General features: G+C 45.4%; 1 protein-coding gene across 17 annotated transcripts in view; it reads right to left on the reverse strand.

Annotated features, from left to right (window-relative positions):
• DST (dystonin) overlaps positions 1 to 10,548 on the reverse strand; it is a 748,258-nt gene extending 737,710 nt beyond the window's left edge. For 12 of the 17 annotated variants that reach the window (XM_068281419.1, XM_068281418.1, XM_068281404.1 and 9 more), the window contains exons 1-2: positions 9,957 to 10,542; positions 9,064 to 9,098 (exon numbers count right to left, since the gene is read on the reverse strand). In XM_068281419.1, the coding sequence (XP_068137520.1) occupies positions 9,064 to 9,098; positions 9,957 to 10,146 (225 nt within the window). In that variant the 5' untranslated portion in view covers positions 10,147 to 10,542. Of the gene's footprint in view, positions 1 to 9,063; positions 9,099 to 9,956 lie in introns of all 17 variants that reach the window. The other 5 variants (XM_068281417.1, XM_068281405.1, XM_068281402.1 and 2 more) reach the window with 3 other exon arrangements.
• Between the last annotated feature and the right edge of the window lie 8,459 nt (positions 10,549 to 19,007).

Consider the following 19,007-nt stretch of genomic DNA (forward strand, 5'->3'; position numbering starts at 1 on the left):
CTTAATAAATATATATGCAGACTTGCTAATATATATTTATCCGTTAGTTGAGCTGTTTGTTATTTTTCTTATCATTGTGTATTGCCTAGTTCCATGCTTGATGGACGTTCGCTGCATCCGTGGTGGATCAGTGAAGTCCATTATCCAGATAGCTTGGATTCTGCCATCACCACGTTGGTGACTGGTAGTATTCTTGCTACTCTAGTTTCTCTGGGAACGTAACTAAAGGCTGCAGTTGCTATTAGATACGTTCTATCCTGTAGTCTTGCCTGGGTGGATGCTTGCTGGTGACTGTTAGCCAGCTTCCTCTGCTTCTGTGGACGTGACTGTGAGCTGTGGTTGCTACTAGAGCGCCCTCTATTTGTACTACCGCTGTAACTGCAGTGACACAGGAAGTTATACACGAATGCCGGATGCCGTGATGCGGAAGGTGATGCGGAAAGTGATGCGGAGAAGATGCCAGCCAGGAGCCGGGAGGTGATGCGGAGAAGATGCCGGGAGCCAGCTTCAGGTAATGTATACCTGCGTCGATCGTACGCCGCTAGCGATGCGCTCCCTACCCGCGGTTGATCGATGGTAATTTCCCGCACGGAGCGATCGACGGGACCGATCTATTTCGAGACGAAATAGATCGAAATTTAGCATGTAGCGTAAACGATTTGACAGCAGATTCGATCCCAGTGATCGAATCTACTGTCGATCGGTGGATAATCGGCCTAGTGTATGGCCAGCTTTAGCCCTTAACCATTACACTATCCAGCCATGACTATACTACTTTGACTACATACTGTACTTGACTTTACTTTGCAGCTCATGGCGGCATCCAGGCAAAGTACCAGGAGCGTGTTGCGCCCATTTTACCTGATTAGATTCTGTACCACTCTTTAAAAAGTACACAGTCATGCAGTGTCCCTCAAACAAGCTCACAATTATTAGTATGAATTTTTTTTTAGCATTGTTATCTTCATCTTCCAATGCTTCAGAAAGTACAGCCATGTCACTAAATATCCCTCACAATCTAATCATCGAACAAACAAGTTCCTGCAGAGTGTCCAGGCCAGGGATTGAACTTTACTGCTGCTAAATAAGAGTACTATCCATCATATCACCAAGCTGCCCATTATCTTGCCAGTCTGCATTATTTTTGTAAAGATTCCACCCCCACTTGCCAACTGGCTAAAGGTCAGCATCCACTGTCAGAAGCGGCAATGGCTCTGGTTGAACTTAATGGAAGTCTGTTGCTATTGTAGCTAATAGAGCAGCAATTCTTAAGCTGAGGTCACGGACCTCTGGGGGTACATTATCACCTTTCAGTGGGTCCCCCGGGGACAGCAGACAAAATGACAGATCTCACCCCCAGAGCCCAGGTGTGTAGGTGAACTGGTGCAGTGTCCATCGCGGTGCAGTGGCAAAGTCCGGCAGAAGGGCTGCGCAGTAAAAAAAGGCATCTGAAGCCCAGTACTAGAATCTATTTGTGTCTCCAGTGCTGGGCTGCGGTCAATATTTTCTGTAGCCCAACTGTCTGCTGATTGGTTTGGAATGGATGGGGCATCGCAGGTAGTGTGTGAAGCTCTGTCACCTGCGATGGACATCAGTAAATGCTATGATGCATGTCCTAGAAAGGACCTATGGGAGGAGGGTTGGTAGGATAAAGGCCAGTTAATACTGCTGGGGGGGAAAGGGGGGGGACAAATGGTAGGAAACACTGATCAATATCATTTTTGTTGGGGGTGATACTGCTCAATGTTTTCTTGGGTGTTACCATTACCATATGATGTGTGCTATGGGCCAAACAATGCCAAATGACGTGTAATTTTTTTTTAGCAGGTAACGCTGTAAAATATGTATTTTGAGAGGAAATGCCAAATTATGTATTTTAGGGGTTAATGTTGACAAATGTGTATTTTTGGGGGTTAACATTACACAATGATGTGTATTTGTGGTGGGAGACACTGGCAAATGATGTGTATTTTGGGGGTTAATGCTACCAAAGAGATTGAGACACTGGCAAATGATGCATATTTTGGGGGTTAATGCTGCCAGATTATTTTTTTTTAGGAGGGGAGTGCTGCTGAATGATGTGCATAATGGGAGGAAATGCACGTACGTATGTTCTGGCCGGCTGTAATTTGGATGCAGGGAGAAGCTTAGAGATGGCTCACCCAGCGCTAGGCTGCTTAACCCATTTGCAACTTCAAAGGAATTATCTCATTTGAGATAAGTGCACTGCTTTTGACCTCAGTTCATAGAACTCATTGTACTATAAATTCTTGGAATGCTTTGATCTCTCTCTGCTAGCAGAAAATATAGAAACTGAAAGCAGAAGTCCTCTGTTATTGATCACGCTGCCCCATAGTGACAAGTGGCCATAAACACACATTACAGCAGTACTAATTATTAGAAAGGAAATATCACAACTAAGAAATAAAAAATGTGATAAAATAAATTGGCCTGCAGCGCTTGCAAGCCTCTAAATAAACTGGCTGCTAAAGGCGTAATTTCACTAAGCCCTGCTCAATAAGTCTCACCAGCTGAGGAGCAGGTCACAGGCAGGAAGTTGAGTCTTCCCACAAGCAGCTGTATAAGCGTTGCTTCTGCTGGCCAGTGCATCCCCGCTATCCCTTTAGATATGCCTGCAAGCTAACTAGGGGGAGCTCTTCTGTGTTTCAGTATATAGATATGCACATCTAAAGGGATACAGAAAAGCCTTTTTAAATGTCTAATTTTCCACTCTGTCCTACTCAAGTCCCGACGGCCAGTGCATCGGATTAACCACTTGAGGACCGTGGGCTTTACACCCCTTAAGGACCAGGCACTTTTTTTCCATTCAGACCACTGCAGCTTTCACGGTTTATTGCTCGCTCATACAACCTACCACCTAAATGAATTTTGGCTCCTTTTCTTGTCACTAATAAAGCTTTCTTTTGGTGCTATTTGATTGCTGCTGCGATTTTTACTTTTTATTATATTCATCAAAAAAGACATGAATTTTGTCAAAAAAATGATTTTTTTAACTTTCTGTGCTGACATTTTTCAAATAAAGTAAAATTTCTGTATACATACAGCGCGGAAAATGTGGACAAACATGTTTTTGATTAAAAAAAAACATTCAGCCTATATTTATTGGTTTGGGTAAAAGTTATAGCGTTTACAAACTATGGTGCAAAAAGTGAATTTTCCCATTTTCAAGCATCTATGACTTTTCTGACCCCCTGTCATGTTTCATGAGGGGCTAGAATTCCAGGATAGTATAAATACCCCCCAAATGACCCCATTTTGGAAAGAAGACATCCCAAAGTATTCGCTGAGAGGCATAGTGAGTTCATAGAAGATATTATTTTTTGTCACAAGTAAGCGGAAAATGACACTTTGTGACAGAAAAAAAAGAAAAAAAAAGTTTCCATTTCTTCTAACTCGCGACAAAAAAAAATGAAATCTGCCACGGACTCACCATGCCCCTCTCTGAATACCTTGAAGTGTCTACTTTCCAAAATGGGGTCATTTGTGGGGTGTGTTTACTGTCCTCGCATTTTGGGGGGTGCTAATTTGTAAGCACCCCTGTAAAGCCTAAAGGTGCTCATTGGACTTTGGCCCCTTAGCGCAGTTAGGCTGCAAAAAAGTGCCACACATGTGGTATTGCCGTACTCAGGAGAAGTAGTATAATGTGTTTTGGGGTGTATTTTTACACATACCGATGCTGGGTGGGAGAAATATCTCTGTAAATGACAATTTTTAAAAATTTTTACACACAATTGTCCATTTACAGAGGTCTTTCTCCCACTCAGCATGGGTATGTGTAAAAATACACCCCAAAACACATTATACTACTTCTCCTGAGTACGGCGATACCACATGTGTGGCACTTTTTTGCACCCTAACTGCGCTAAGGGGCCCAAAGTCCAATGAGTACCTTTAGGATTTCACAGGTCATTTTGAGAAATTTCGTTTCAAGACTACTCCTCACGGTTTAGGGCCCCTAAAATGCCAGGACAGCATAGGAACCCCACAAATGACCCCATTTTAGAAAGAAGACACCCCAAGGTATTCCGTTAGTAGTACGGTGAGTTCATAGAAGATTTTATTTTTTGTCACAAGTTAGCGGAAAATGACACTTTGTGAAAAAAAACAATAAAAATCAATTTCCGCTGACTTGTGACAAAAAATAAAATCTTCTATGAACTCACCGTACTAATAACAGAATACCTTGGGGTGTCTTCTTTCTAAAATGGAGTCATTTGTGGGGTTCCTATACTGTCCTGGCATTTTAGGGGCCCTAAACCGTGAGGAGTAGTCTTGAAACAAAATTTCTCAAAATGACCTGTGAAATCCTAAAGGTACTCATTGGACTTTGGGCCCCTTAGCGCAGTTAGGGTGCAAAAAAGTGCCACACATGTGGTATCGCCGTACTCGGGAGAAGTAGTACAATGTGTTTTGGGGTGTATTTTTACACATACCCATGCTGGGTGGGAGAAAGACCTCTGTAATTGGACAATTGTGTGTAAAAAAATCAAAAGATTGTCATTTACAGAGGTATTTCTCCCACCCAGCATGGGTATGTGTAAAAATACACCCCAAAACACATTATACTACTTCTCCCGAGTACGGCGATACCACATGTGTGGCACTTTTTTGCACCCTAACTGCGCTAAGGGGCCCAAAGTCCAATGAGTACCTTTAGGATTTCACAGGTCATTTTTGTTTCAAGACTACTCCTCACGGTTTAGGGCCCCTAACATGCCAGGGCATTATAGGAACCCCACTAATGACCCCATTTTAGAAAGAAGACACCCCAAGGTATTCCGGTAGGAGTATGGTGAGTTCATAGAAGTTTTTATTTTTTTGTCACAAGTTAGCGGAAATTGATTTTAATTGTTTTTTTCACAAAGTGTCATTTTCCGCTAACTTGTGACAAAAAATAAAATCTTCTATGAACTCACCATACTCCTAACGGAATACCTTTGGGTGTCTTCTTTCTAGAATGGGGTCATTTGTGGGGCTCCTATACTGCCCGGGCATTTTAGGGGCCCTAAACCGTGAGGAGTAGTCTTGAAACCAAATGTCGCAAAATGACCTGTGAAATCCTAAAGGTACTCATTGGACTTTGGGCCCCTTAGCGTACTTAGGGTGTAAAAAAGTGCCACACATGTGGTACCGCCGTACTCAGGAGAAGTAGTATAATGTGTTTTGGGGTGTATTTTTACACATACCCATGCTGGGTGGGAGAAATAACTCTGTAAATGACAATTGTTTGATTTTTTTTACACACAATTGTGCATTTACAGAGATATTTCTCCCACCCAGCATGGGTATGTGTAAAAATACACCCCAAAACACATTATACTACTTCTCCTGAGTACGGCGATACCACATGTGTGACACTTTTTTGCAGCCTAGGTTCGCTAAGGGGCCCAACGTCCTATTCACAGGTCATTTTGAGGCATTTGTTTTCTAGACTACTCCTCACGGTTTAGGGCCCCTAAAATGCCAGGGCAGTATAGGAACCCCACAAGTGACCCCATTTTAGAAAGAAGACACCCCAAGGTATTCTGTTAGGAGTATGGTGAGTTCATAGAAGATTTTATTTTTTGTCACAAGTAAGCGGAAATTTATTTTAATTGTTTTTTTTCACAAAGTGTCATTTTCCGCTAACTTGTGACAAAAAAATAAAATCTTCTATGAACTCACCATACTCCTAACGGAATACCTTGGGGTGTCTTTTTTCTAAAATGGGGTCACTTGTGGGGTTCCTATACCGCCCTGGCATTTTACGAGCCCAAAACCGTGAGTAGTCTGGAAACCAAATGTCTCAAAATGACTGTTCAGGGGTTTAAGCATCTGCAAATTTTGATGACAGGTGGTGTATGAGGGGGCGAATTTTGTGGAACCGGTCATAAGCAGGGTGGCCTTTTATATGACAGGTTGTATTGGGCCTGATCTGATGGATAGGAGTGCTAGGGGGTGACAGGAGGTGATTGATGGGTGTCTCAGGGGGTGGTTAGAGGGGAAAATAGATGCAATCAATGCACTGGGGAGGTGATCGGAAGGGGGTCTGAGCGGGATCTGAGGGTTTGGCCGAGTGATCAGGAGCCCACACGGGGCAAATTAGGGCCTGATCTGAATGGGTAGGTGTGCTAGGGGGTGACAGGAGGTGATTGATGGGTGTCTTAAGGTGTGATTAGAGGGGGGAATAGATGCAAGCAATGCACTGGCGAGGTGATCAGGGCTGGGGTCTGAGGGCGTTCTGAGGGTGTGGGCGGGTGATTGAGTGCCCTAGGGGCAGATAGGGGTCTAATCTGATGGATAGCAGTGACAGGGGGTGATTGATGGGTAATCAGTGGGTGTTTGGAGGAGAGAACAGATGTAAACAATGCACTTGGGAGGTGATCTGACGTCGGATCTGCGGGCGATCTATTGGTGTGGGTGGGTGATCAGATTGCCCGCAAGGGGCAGGTTAGGGGCTGATTGATGGGTGGCAGTGACAGGGGGTGATTGATGGGTGGCAGTGCCAGGGGGTGATTGATGGGTGGCAGTGACAGGGGGTGATTGATGGGTGATCAGTGGGTTATTACAGGGAAGAACAGATGTAACTAATGCACTGGCGAATTGATAAGGGGGGGTCTGAGGGCACTTAGGAGGTGATCTGATGTCGGATCTGCGGGCGATCTATTGGTGTGGGTGGGTGATCAGATTGCCCACAAGGGGCAGGTTAGGTTCTGATTGATGGGTGGCAGTGACAGGGGGTGATTGATGGGTGGCAGTGACAGGGGGTGATTGATGGGTGATTGACAGGTGATCAGTGGGTTATTACTGGGAAGCACAGATGTAAATATTGTACTGGCGAATTGATAAGGGGGGGGGGGGGTCTGAGGGCAATCTGAGCGTGTAGGGGGGTGATTGGGTGCCCGCAAGGGGCAGATTAGTGTCTGATCTGATGGGTAACAGTGACAGGTGGTGATAGGGGGTGATTGATGGGTAATTAGTGGGTGTTTAGGGTAGAGTACAGATGTAAACACTGCACTTGGGAGGTGATCTGACGTCGGATCTGCGGGCGATCTATTGGTGTGGGTGGGTGATCAGATTGCCCGCAAGGGGCAGGTTAGGGGCTGATTGATGGGTGGCAGTGACAGGGGGTGATTGATGGGTGATTGACAGGTGATTGACAGGTGATCAGGGGGTTAGAGGTATACAGTACACGGGGGGGGGGGGGGGGTCTGGGGAGAAACTGAGGGGTGGGTGAATTAGGAGTCCCTAGGGGGCAGTTTAGGGTTAAAAAAAAATAGCGTAGATAGTGACAGGGAGTGATTGATGGGTGATTAGGGGGTTAGGGGGGTGATTGGGTGTAAACAGGGGTCTGGGGGGGGTGGGCAGGGGGGGTCTGAGGGGTGCTGTGGGCGATCTGGGGCAGGGTGGGGGGGAAATCAGTGTGCTTGGGTGCGACATAGGGTGGCTGCAGCCTGCCCTGGTGGTCCTTCGGACACTGGGACCACCAGGGCAGGAGGCAGCCTGTATAATACACTTTGTAAATATTACAAAGTGTATTATACACTTTGTATGCGGCGATCGTAGGGTTAACATCCCGCCGGCGCTTCCGTATGGCCGGCGGGATGTTGCGGCGGGTGAGCGGAGACAGGCGCCGGCGGAGGATCGCGTCACGGATGACGCGATCGCTCCGCCCATGCCCCTACAAGGACCGCCGCCTTTGGGCATGAGCTGGTCCTTGCGGGGTCCGCTTCCCGGCCGCCTCTGTGCGTTAGGCGGTCGGGAAGTAGTTAAATGGAGTGAGAAGCAGGGCTGTGTGGCTCTCCCTATTGCCTGTCTGCTACATCTGTCAGTTTTACTGCATGGAGATTGTAAATTACTAACTGGTCAGAGCTGGAGATAAATACATTTTTACTTTATTTACTGAATGCTTTTTTTTTTTTTTTTTGAATTGTCATTTACTGACGTGTTGAGAGATTTACTGCACAAGTCAGTAATTTACCTCACTAATCAGTATTTTTACTTTTCATTGCAGTAATAGGTTTAGTGAATTGGCATTTGGCAACTTGATCTGTTAAAATCAGCTGTTTTCTGCATTGCTGAATGCAGTAATGCTTAGGGAAATAAAGCCATATTCTCCTACGGATTACCTGATTTGTCCTTTTAGCCATGCAATCATGGGGTATGGCTATCAGCAGCACCCGAATTACGGTGATTTTGTAGCGATACTGGCTGCGCTGCTTTAGCTGTAATTAACATTGCGGCCAATGGAAAGGCCCAATTCAGGTGCAGTGTGGGTCCTGAGCAGGTGCCAAAACGATCTGACTCTGTATTTTGGTAGAGTAACCAAGCAGCTCAGGGTGACCCAGACCACTAGGAAAGTATAGGGGGATAAAAGAGACCGAAAAGCCCTCCTACCAATAAGCAATGCTTGGTGAAATTAGCCTTAGGAAACACTACTACATTTTTATTTTCTCAACACTGCTGCTAGCTGGAGTCCATAGTTCCTTCGGGTTACAAAAAAACACAGGGGCTACATTGGCTTAGGAATGACCCACAAAGGGGTGCATGTGCTGAAAAGGTTGAGAACCACTGCTGTAGAGGCTTGTTGTGTCAACATGTCCCAGCGGCAGAGTTGTATGTGTTAGATGATCCTTACTCTCCAGCATCTACAAAAACTGGAATACTAGTGTTGAGTGAACTCAGGTGCCAGATAATATACAGTTCAAATGGTACAAGTCCATAAGAATGTAGAAAATCTGCGCATACCTCTAATAGAGACCATGCTGGATCAGGGTGCACCAAGTCCAACCAGTACAGAGAAAATGGATCCACACATGTGGCAATAGTTCCAAAAAGATGTTTATTAATGGACATATCCACAGATTAAAAAGATAGCAAAAACACACAGCAGCTTGCAATGACAAACATGTTTCGGACCTCCTGAGTCCTTACTCATAGTGATACATCCATTACTAAACATTTTTTTGTTACTAGAGTCACATGTGCGATCCATTTTCTATGTTCATAGGGTACATGATAAGAATAAAATTTGTCTCTGTAGCAATGAAAGGGTATAGTTACCTCAGAGCGAAGGTGATGTGATCTCAGGATGGCATCTAGAAGGAGAAAAATACAAATCACGCAGTCACTGTCAATCCTTCACTTTTCATATGGATTATCTGACAATCCACTTAATCATGCAACAAATAAAATCTACTAAGGTCATTGCTAATCCTGCAGAGAGGGAAAGCAGTGAGGTGTTTATTCCTGTAATATAGAGATGCCACTGACCCCCACCCTTCTCACACACAGGGGCGTAGCAATAGGGGTTGCAGAGGTAGCGACCGCATCAGGGCCCTTGGGCTAGACGGGCCCCAAAGGGCCCTCCCTTAACTACAGTATTAGCTCTCTATTGGTCCTGTGCTCATAATAGTCACTTCTTACTTAGAATAGTGGTAATCATTAACAAACTGTTTCCCATCCCCTTCTTGCACCTCTGACACTGTAGTTGCCATTGGCAGGTTTTGGTGCATTGTAAAAATTGTTATTGGTAGAGTGCTTGGGAAGCCCCATTGTAAAACTTGCATCGGGGCCCACAGCTCCTTAGCTATGCCACTGCCACACAAACACACTGTCCCAACATCTCTTGCTCCACTTTCTTCACGATGGGTGGAGACAAGTCTGCCGCAGTCCTGCTGGGGAATCTCCTAAAAACTGTGTTCCAAATGAATCAGTGTGTGCCACATGTACAGTGTGCCCTCCTCCTCAGCTCTGAACTAGGACAGGACTTGCAAGAAATGAATGTTTTCATCCCATCACCTCCCCCTCCATTTGCACTAGCAGCAGCTATAGAAACTCGGCAGCAGACATGCTTGGTATTCATCATCTAATCCCCCTTTCAATAGGCACTTCACGTGTGACTGACAGGAAACACATCACATGACACACCGAATATTTAAAAAATGGTTTCTTACATGTCCTACCTCTGCTCCTCGGTCGGTAGCTGAAAACCGTCTTCATTGGATGCCGGCTTTTCTGAAATCTGCGGTGCCAGCAGCACAGGAAGGAAATGGTTGCTATAGTCCCCAGCATGAGGAGTAGTAATAGCAGGGCACATTGGATGCTGTACGGTCTCAGCAACACCAAGAAAGCAGCTGCGATCATCCTGATGTGATGAGAGGAAAATGCAGCGCTGGAGGGAGACGTGCTATAGATAGACAGGCGGTCAGATCTCCCGCACACTCACCACGGTACAGCTTCTATCAGCGATGGATCACACAGGACCAGTGTGGGGAGTCCTGACTCAGCAGCATCAGTGGCCCGTCTTCCCCTGCACAGTGCCTGGCAAGAGGGGAGATGCAGCTGTACTGAAAGGATGGATCCTACGCTAGCAGCCAGCGATCACTGGCACTGTGCACAAGGCTTGAGGGGGAGGCACTATGCAGAGGCTGCTCGTCATCTGCTGGGACTGTCTGCTTGTGCGAATAAAAGTTTGTCTTCCTGTGCTCCGTGGCTTACCAGCAGCCTCAGCACCAGCAGCTGCCCAGCCGGTACGGGAGGGAGACGCGGCTCCTCCTTGGATGGGCGCCAGGTGACGTCACAGACACCCAGCCAGTGCTGCAGAGACTGGAGGAATGATGGCCGCAGCATCCTCTGCACCCACCTGACTTGTCATATTCCCAGTGTATCTGTTATATATGCTCGAATCAATCTCTGCACAGCACTTGCCTGTCAAGCGATGGATATTATAGCATTGTCGTCAGTATCTATTTCATTACTATTCTCCTCCCCTGCCTACACCTCGTGAAACAGCTTGCAATTTAAAAAAAAATGTAAAGAAAAAATTACAGGTATTTCTCAATACTTCTGTGCTTACAGCTCAGTGTTCTTTACTCCAGCCAAAGATGACTTAAATCTCCTACACACGGTAGTTAGCAGTATTAGCCATCTAGTGGGTGTATAACAGCCCTTATAGGTCGTTTAAAGGGGTTCTGTGGGGTCCTTCAATAAACATAAACAGACACTTACCTGGGGCTTCTACATAACAATTGATACGGCGAACCAAAAACTGCCAATGGCAAATACAGTGTCAGAGATGCAAGAAGGGGATGGGGAACAGTTTGTTTATGATTACCACTATTCAAATTATCTATGGAAGTGATTATTATGAGCACAGGACCAATAGAGAGCTAATACTGCAGTTGACAGAGGGCCCCTCTGGCTCAAGGGCCCCGATGCGGTCACTACCTCTGCAACCCCTATTGCTACGCCCCTGCACGCGTCCTATTAGTCGCGTTCCAAGCCTCACACTGGCGCACTTCCTCCTTCCAGCTTAAAGGAGGAAGTGCGTCGTGGTGAGGCTTGCAATACGACCAATAGAACGCGTGCAAGTTGTTTGGAACGCATGGCGGATGGATGAATTATGGGTAAATAACCCCTTGTATCCCCGCCGCACACTTGCGCCAATTAAGCCTCATTTGAATCACGGGTGATTGCTCGTGAGAGCAACCCTGATTATTATTATGTATTTCTATAGCACTGACATCTTCTGCACCACTTTACATAGTACATAGTCATGTCACTGACTTTCCTCAGAGAAGCTCACACTCTAATCCTGCCATAGTCATATTCTAATGTCCTACCATATTATTATGTAGTTATATAGCACTGACGTCTTCTGCAGCACTGCATAGAGTACATAGTCATGTCACTGACTGTTCTCAGAGGAACTCACACTCTAATCCTGCCATATTCTAATATCCTACCATATTATTATTATGTAGTTATATAGCATTGACATCTTCTGCAGCACTGTATAGAGTACATAGTCATGTCACTGGCTGTCCTCAGAGAAGCTCACACTCTAATCCTGCCATAGTCATAGTCTAATAGTCTAATGTCCTACCATATTATTATTATGTAGTTATATAGCACTGACATCTTCTGTAGCACTGTATAGAGTACATAGTCATGTCACTGACTGTTCTCAGAGGAACCCACACTCTAATCCTGCCATAGTCTAATGTCCTACCATATTATTATTATGTAGTTATATAACATTGATATCTTCTTCAGCACTGTATAGAGTACATAGTCATGTCACTGACTGTTCTCAGAGGAACTCACACTCTAATCCTACCATAGTCTAATGTCCTACCATATAATTATTATTATTATTATTATTATTATGTATTTATATAGCACTGACATGCTCTGCAGCACTGTATAGAGTACATAGTCATGTCACTGACTGTCCTCAGAGGAGCTCACACTCTAATCCTGCCATAGTCTAATGTCCAACCATAGTATTATTATGTAGTTATATAGCACTGACGTCTTCTGCAGCACTGTACAGAGTATATAGTCATATCATGGGCTGTCCTCAGAGAAGTTCTATCAAATCTCTGCTATATACATAGTAAATAGGGCATTATTTTTTATCAGGAAAGGGGGCTTCATTCAAAGTTTCCTGTCGATGTCCACTGTCTGTGAAACACGCAGCTGCTAAGTTCATGTGGCCACATTTGGCCCTGCCCTTGACCCGTCATTACCACATACACTTTCCAGTGCATGGGCACACCCACTCTGTGTGGTGGCGCGCTATGCGCTCTGCAGGTCGGAAGCTACCCCAACATTGGCTTCAGCACCTGCATAGCACCCTAAAAAAAAACCCAACATAATGGAAAGCCACTCGTTTACAATTCACTGTCTTGTCTTCCCACTGGACCTCTTGCCTCTTAGCTCACTTAGCCTCTGTACTAGGTTCCAGCCAGGTGGTCTAGATTGGACCTCTTGCCTCTTAGCTCACTTAGCCTCTGTACTAGGTTCCAGCCAGGTGGTCTAGAATCTAGATTGCACACTGCCACTCTATGAACTTTGGCTAGTCTGTCCTATGCTGGATACACACAGTGCGTTCCCGCACTCAATTTCCGGCTGGATTCCCCAGGGCCGGATTAAGCAACAATGGGGCCCCAGGGCAAAATAAACCTGGGGGGGGGGGGGGGGGGCAACAGATACCCCGGAACAAAAATCAGCATTAAGGGACCTTTTTTGCAGCTGGTATAGTCAGGGTGTGAAGCCCCAATCGGTCGGAGCTCCACATTCTGGGTACCCCAGCCTGCATGGGGGACAAGGGGTTAAAAAGTTTCAGGAGGGAGGACCTCACATAATTTTTTTTTTTTAAACAATTCCCACACTCTAAACATAAAAACAAAATTGGGAAAATAGGAAAAAATGCCAGGGATCCTCATACAGCCATATTGCGGCTGTATAGCGATCCCTGGCCAAAGCGCTGCGGCTGCGTATGGACCCCCTTGAAAGCCCGTCAGGAAATTTATTGCTCTTTCTTTTGATGCATGTAAAATTACACTACAGTTAGTTTTGCTACTAAAAGTGACATTTACCGCATTTAAAAGTATACTTTTTTCCTTTCGAAACTTTAAAATTGATTTTCTCAAAAACTATAAGGTCTTTTTGAAAAATTGTTTTTTCCTCTTATTCCCAGTGATCTCCTTAACATATCCTGCAAATTTAGGGTTTCTAGCATTTAAGGTGGATTTGCTATTAACCATTAAAGTCGGCGGGTTTTTAAATGTGTATTTTTTTTCCTTTGAAACTTTAAAATCGATTTTTTGCAAAAACGATAAGGTCGTTTTGAAAAATGTTTTCCTCTTGTAACCACTGGGGGCCCCTACAAGCTCTGGGGCCCTGGGGCAGTTGCCTCCTTTGCCTCTATGGTAGCGCCGGCCCTGCGATTCCCGTGGATTCGTTTATTTCCAACATGTCCGATTTGCATTTCGATGGATCGTTAGGTCGATTTGGCGTACTTTACATGCAAATCGACCTAACGATCCATCGAAATGCAAATCGGATATGTTGGAAATAAACGAATCGATGGGATTCGAGACGGAAATTGAGTGCGGGAACGCACCGTGTGTATTCAGCATTAGATTGATTTGAATTTGCTCCAGTCAGCTCCACACTTCAGTCAGAAACATCTGATTTGCATGCTTGTTCAGGGTCTATGACTGAATGTATTAGAGGCAGTAGATCAGCAGGACAGCCAGGCAATGTGCATTGTTTAAAAGGAAATAAATATGTTGGCCTCCACACCCATTTCACCTCAGGTGTGCGTTCAAGTACAAAAGACATGATGCAGGATTGGGGGTCTTGGGGTTAGGGTCCTTTTACACTTAATCAGTTGCTCTCAGTTATAACTGAAAGACAAGTGATTTCCAGAGAAATGTCCATGTTTTCCTATGGCTTAGTTCCCACTATATGCGTTTTAACTAAAAGCTTTTTCAGCGTATAGTGTAAAAGAGGCCTTACATTTTTCTTTTGTTCAATATGTCGTCAATATATCGCATCAAGGAATATTTCTGGGCCTCTGGGAAGGTTGCCATAGATAATGCAAACAACAACAAACAAACACAGAACATTTATATCGCGCTTTTCTCCTGGCGGACTCAAAGCGCCAGAGCTGCAGCCACTAGGACGCGCTCTATAGGCAGTAGCAGTGTTAGGGAGACTTGCCTAAAGTCTCCTACTGAATAGGTGCTGGCTCACTGAGCAGGCAGAGCCGAGATTCGAACCCACGTCGCCTGTGTCAGAGGCAGAGCCCTTAACCATTACACTATCCAGCCACTGCAAATGCAAATATATGCAATGTGAATCCACACCCAATTTAGTTATGGCCAAATCCACTTTTAATTGCATGTCAGGGACCGCAGTTGGTATTTTGCCCAGGGGCTCGCAGCTGGCTGTGTCCGCCACTGGAGAGAGTGAAGGTGGCTCTCTCGTGTAGTTTAAAATGGCAGGTAGCATGTTTTCGTAAGGTGAGATGTAAAACAGTGACATGGAGGGGACAGAGAGCAGCAGCTCAGCCGACGTAGGATTTCAGTGCTGGCAGGCCAATCAGTATTCTGCACAGTGGGATGGCTAAGGGGCAGGTCTATATATTGGCGCGCCCAGCACATGGGTGCTGCAGTTCTGCCACAAAGCTCAATCTTTGCATGTCTGTTTATATGCGCTCAGTTAATGCGAGCTTTACATCCAGGGCAGGCGGCTCTCCCATTTACCAGAATAATCATCTGCTGCAGTGCTTCAAGGTATTGGAAAGTTATGTTGGCCTGTATACCAATACCCCTAATGAAAGTTAGGCCCGTTTCACATTAGCATTTTCCTGCTGACCTGAAGCGGAACGTATACTGTACAAACAGAATGAACACAAACGGATCCAATCTATGGGACCGTTCACATTTGTCCGTTTGTACGGATCCGTTTCATACACTCGACTCCATGGACCGAAAAAATGCTGCAGACCCTTATTTTACGGACCTTTCTGCCCAGCAGGAGATAACGGGGAAAAATGCTGTGCATTGGGGGCAATGGGGAACGGAACGTTTTTTCACACTAGTGAAGAAACTGACTGTTCAGAGGGCATCCGCGGGGGGTGGGGGGATGTGAGGATGTGAACCTGAGCGGCAGGAGGGTGAGTGCAGCAGCCAGGCAGTTGGGGGAGCGAAGGTGAACCAGGTCTTAAATACATACCTAAAGGTCTGTTGAAGCTAGGGGTAGAGGCTTCCGTGTTCTTCCACGTCATGTGACTAGTCACATGACGCACTGTGTCGTCACAGCGGAAGAATAGGAAGCCTCTACCGCTGGCTTCAATAGACCTTAAAATATGTATTTAACGGCAAACGGATTGAAAACCGATCGGCGTTCAGATCTGTTTTCACGATCCATTTGCCAGTGCACAGAGCCATCCGGATCCTGTGAAGCGGTGACCGGATCCTTTTGCAGTGTTCTCCCCAGAAATTTTTTCAGCCAGGTGGCAAGAAAAAGTAGCCGGGTGAGGTGAAATAAAAGAATGCAGGGCCAATGCTTTTCTGCACAATTCTACTTACAGCAGAGGTGGAGTTGAGCTGAAGACAGCCGGGTGCTCACCAAAAGTTGCCGGGTGGAGCACCTGGCTTAAAGAGCCTGGGAAGAACACTGCGTTTGGCTCATTCTTGTAATGTGAACCGGGCTTTATTTGCAGCAGGACACGTTGGGTATGGTTTGATGTGTATTTTTGTCCAACATTAAATTGTCAGGGTCACCCATAATTACCAGACTTCCGGCGCGTGCCCCCCCCCCCCCCCCCCGAAAAATTCCAAGGTGTTGGAATTCCAAAAATTCCAAAATGTGCTGTAAGTCGGGTGACTTAGGGTCTTCGGTGGCGGCTTTGAGGGACAAGGCAGCGAAGGTAGGTATAATTTCCTTTTACAGGAAGGCTACTAGATTGTAATTTTAAGCTGGAGATACGTTTTAAAAAGCAGCGCCACAAAAAAATGCACAGGATGATTTGATAATGACATCTCGCTACTAAGGGTATTTATCATTTTAGAAATGCCCTAAAACTTTAACCTTAGTAACAAGATGTCATTACCGGCATCTGCATACATTACCTGGTCCTGGCGATCCTCCACATCCTTGTTGGTTTACAGGAGTCCTGCAGCCAGCCAATCACCATGCGGGGACTGAAGCCACATGGTTATTGGCTGGCCACAGGGCAGCTGCAAACTAACTAGGAAGTGGAGAAGACACAATTGCCCGGGACCAGGTAATGTATAACTACCCTCTAACCTACTCTCACAATGAACCCTGCCTCTTCCTATGCCTAACACTAAGATCCCCCAGGTGCCTAACCACTCTACCCCCCTCTACCTAACTCTAAAGACCGGTACACACGCACAACCAAACTGCCTGACTGTCGTCTGACTTTAGTCTGTTGGACGACAATCAGGCATATGTACATGTGATGAGCAACTGATAACAGGCGGTTTACCCGATCCAACTGTTGGATCTACTCACACAACTGTTGGTCTGATATCGTGCAGCTGATGCATGTGTACAAGTCGTTTGAACGACTTGTAAACGACATGTACTTGTTTAGAATGTGTAGTCCCTCATTGCGCTTGCGTGCACAGTATGTAAATGAGTTGATTGTTTATCCATCTGGACATGTGGGCATTCAGGTCGTGCGGTTTGTCGGGTTGTTTGGGTGGTTGTGTGCATGTTGTGCATTAGTTGGATGTGTGTATGTAGCTATAGACCCGACCCCCCCCCCCCCCCCTAAGTGCCTAACCACTCCCCACTCCGGTGCCTAGCCTTAACCACTCCACCCCAGCTGCCTCCCCTTAAAGAAAACCTGAACTGAAAATTAAAAGTCAAAACAAACATACACAAGTCATACTTACCTCCTGTGTAGTCTACTGTTCAATCTATTTTTGCTCTCCTGCGTCCTGTTTGTCCACTGTGATCAATGGAATTCTCAGTCCTCCATTTTGAAAATAGCCATTTCCCTTTAACAGCTTCCTGGTCAGCACACAGTTAAACTGTAACATCGCCCACTTGAGCCATAGGGAAACATGGACACATCAGTTTTCCTCTCAGCTGTAACTGACAGCAACTGATATGTAACTGACAGCAACTGATATATTTCAGTTCTGACAAAATGTTGTCAGAACTGGAAGGGATCACTGTAAGAAGAAAATGGTGAGCTTCTGAGAGGAACTGATGGCAAGGTAACTATGTAATGTTCATTTGAAGTTACCTCATGTGTTTATTTTAAATAATTTTACTCAGTACAGGTTCTCTTTAAGTTTGCGTGGAAATAGTAAAATCCACGATTGGTGGCAAGGAAGTTAAATTATGGTGCCTGATAAATATTCAGGCGCAAGGTGCCCACTATCTATCGGGTACCATAATTTAACTTCTTTGCCACTAACCACGGCATTTACTATTGCCGCCTAAAGCTGCACCATTTTTATCTGCTCCAGGTAAGACTATATCAGAGCCTGCTGCATATCAATGAATTGTGCTAGCCATACACTTCAATAACTGGACGATCCATCAAACAATCCATTTGTAGAGTGCAACATTGCTATTTTATTGTTCACTTCCATTGGTGGTGTCTGCACTCTGCAGTTTACTTGCTCAAGCGAGTGTCTCCCTCAAACTCACTCTACTTCTTATCAGCTTTGTTTGTTTGATACACTTTGGTGTATCAGCCTTGCATATACAGTGGCTTGCAAAAGTATTCGGCCCCCTTGAAGTTTTCCACATTTTGTCATATTACTGCCACAAACATGAATCAATTGAATTGAAATTCCACGTGAAAGACCAATACAAAGTGGTGTACACGTGAGAAGTGGAACGAAAATCATACATGATTCTAAACATTCTTTTACAAATAACTGCAAAGTGGCGTGTGCGTAATTATTCAGCCCCCTTTGGTCTGAGTGCAGTCAGTTGCCCACAGACATTGCCTGATGAGTGCTAATGACTAAATAGAGTGCACCTGTGTGTAATCTAATGCCAGTACAAATACAGCTGCTCTGTGACGGCCTCAGAGGTTGTCTAAGAGAATATTGAGAACAACAACACCATGAAGTCCAAAGAACACACCAGACAGGTCAGGGATAAAGTTATTAAGAAATTTAAAGCAGGCTTAGGCTATCAAAAGATTTCCAAAGCCTTGAACATCCCATGGAGCACTGTTCAAGCGATCATTCAGAAATGGAAGGCGTATGGCACAACTGTAAACCTACCAAGACAAGGCCGTCCACCTAAATCAGAATCAGAATCAGTTTTATTTCGCCAAGTACAGCAAGAGCTGTAATCGGAATTATTTGTGGTACACATGGCATAGGCAGTGTAAAGACAGACAGAGAAGGACAGACGCAAAACGCATACAAATACAAATACAAAGATAGAAATGCAGTGGTCAGGACCGTACTGGCCATTTCACTGCTGTGCAGGGCAGTCAGGTAATAATAAGGTGCATTAAAACGTCCACAGTCCCTTTACGGATAAAGAACCTGGGCAGGCAGAGGCAGGAATCGGCTGACTGACCCGGCAGTTAGAGATTCAGGCCGGGCCGGGGAAGGTTAGAGTTCAGTAGCCGAACAGCCTGGGGGAAGAAGGTGTTCTTCCGCCTAGTAGTTTTGGATGGTAAAGTCCTGTAGCGGCGGCCCAATGGG

Source organism: Hyperolius riggenbachi, chromosome 4 (assembly GCF_040937935.1).
Source record: "Hyperolius riggenbachi isolate aHypRig1 chromosome 4, aHypRig1.pri, whole genome shotgun sequence".
NCBI lineage: Eukaryota > Metazoa > Chordata > Amphibia > Anura > Hyperoliidae > Hyperolius > Hyperolius riggenbachi.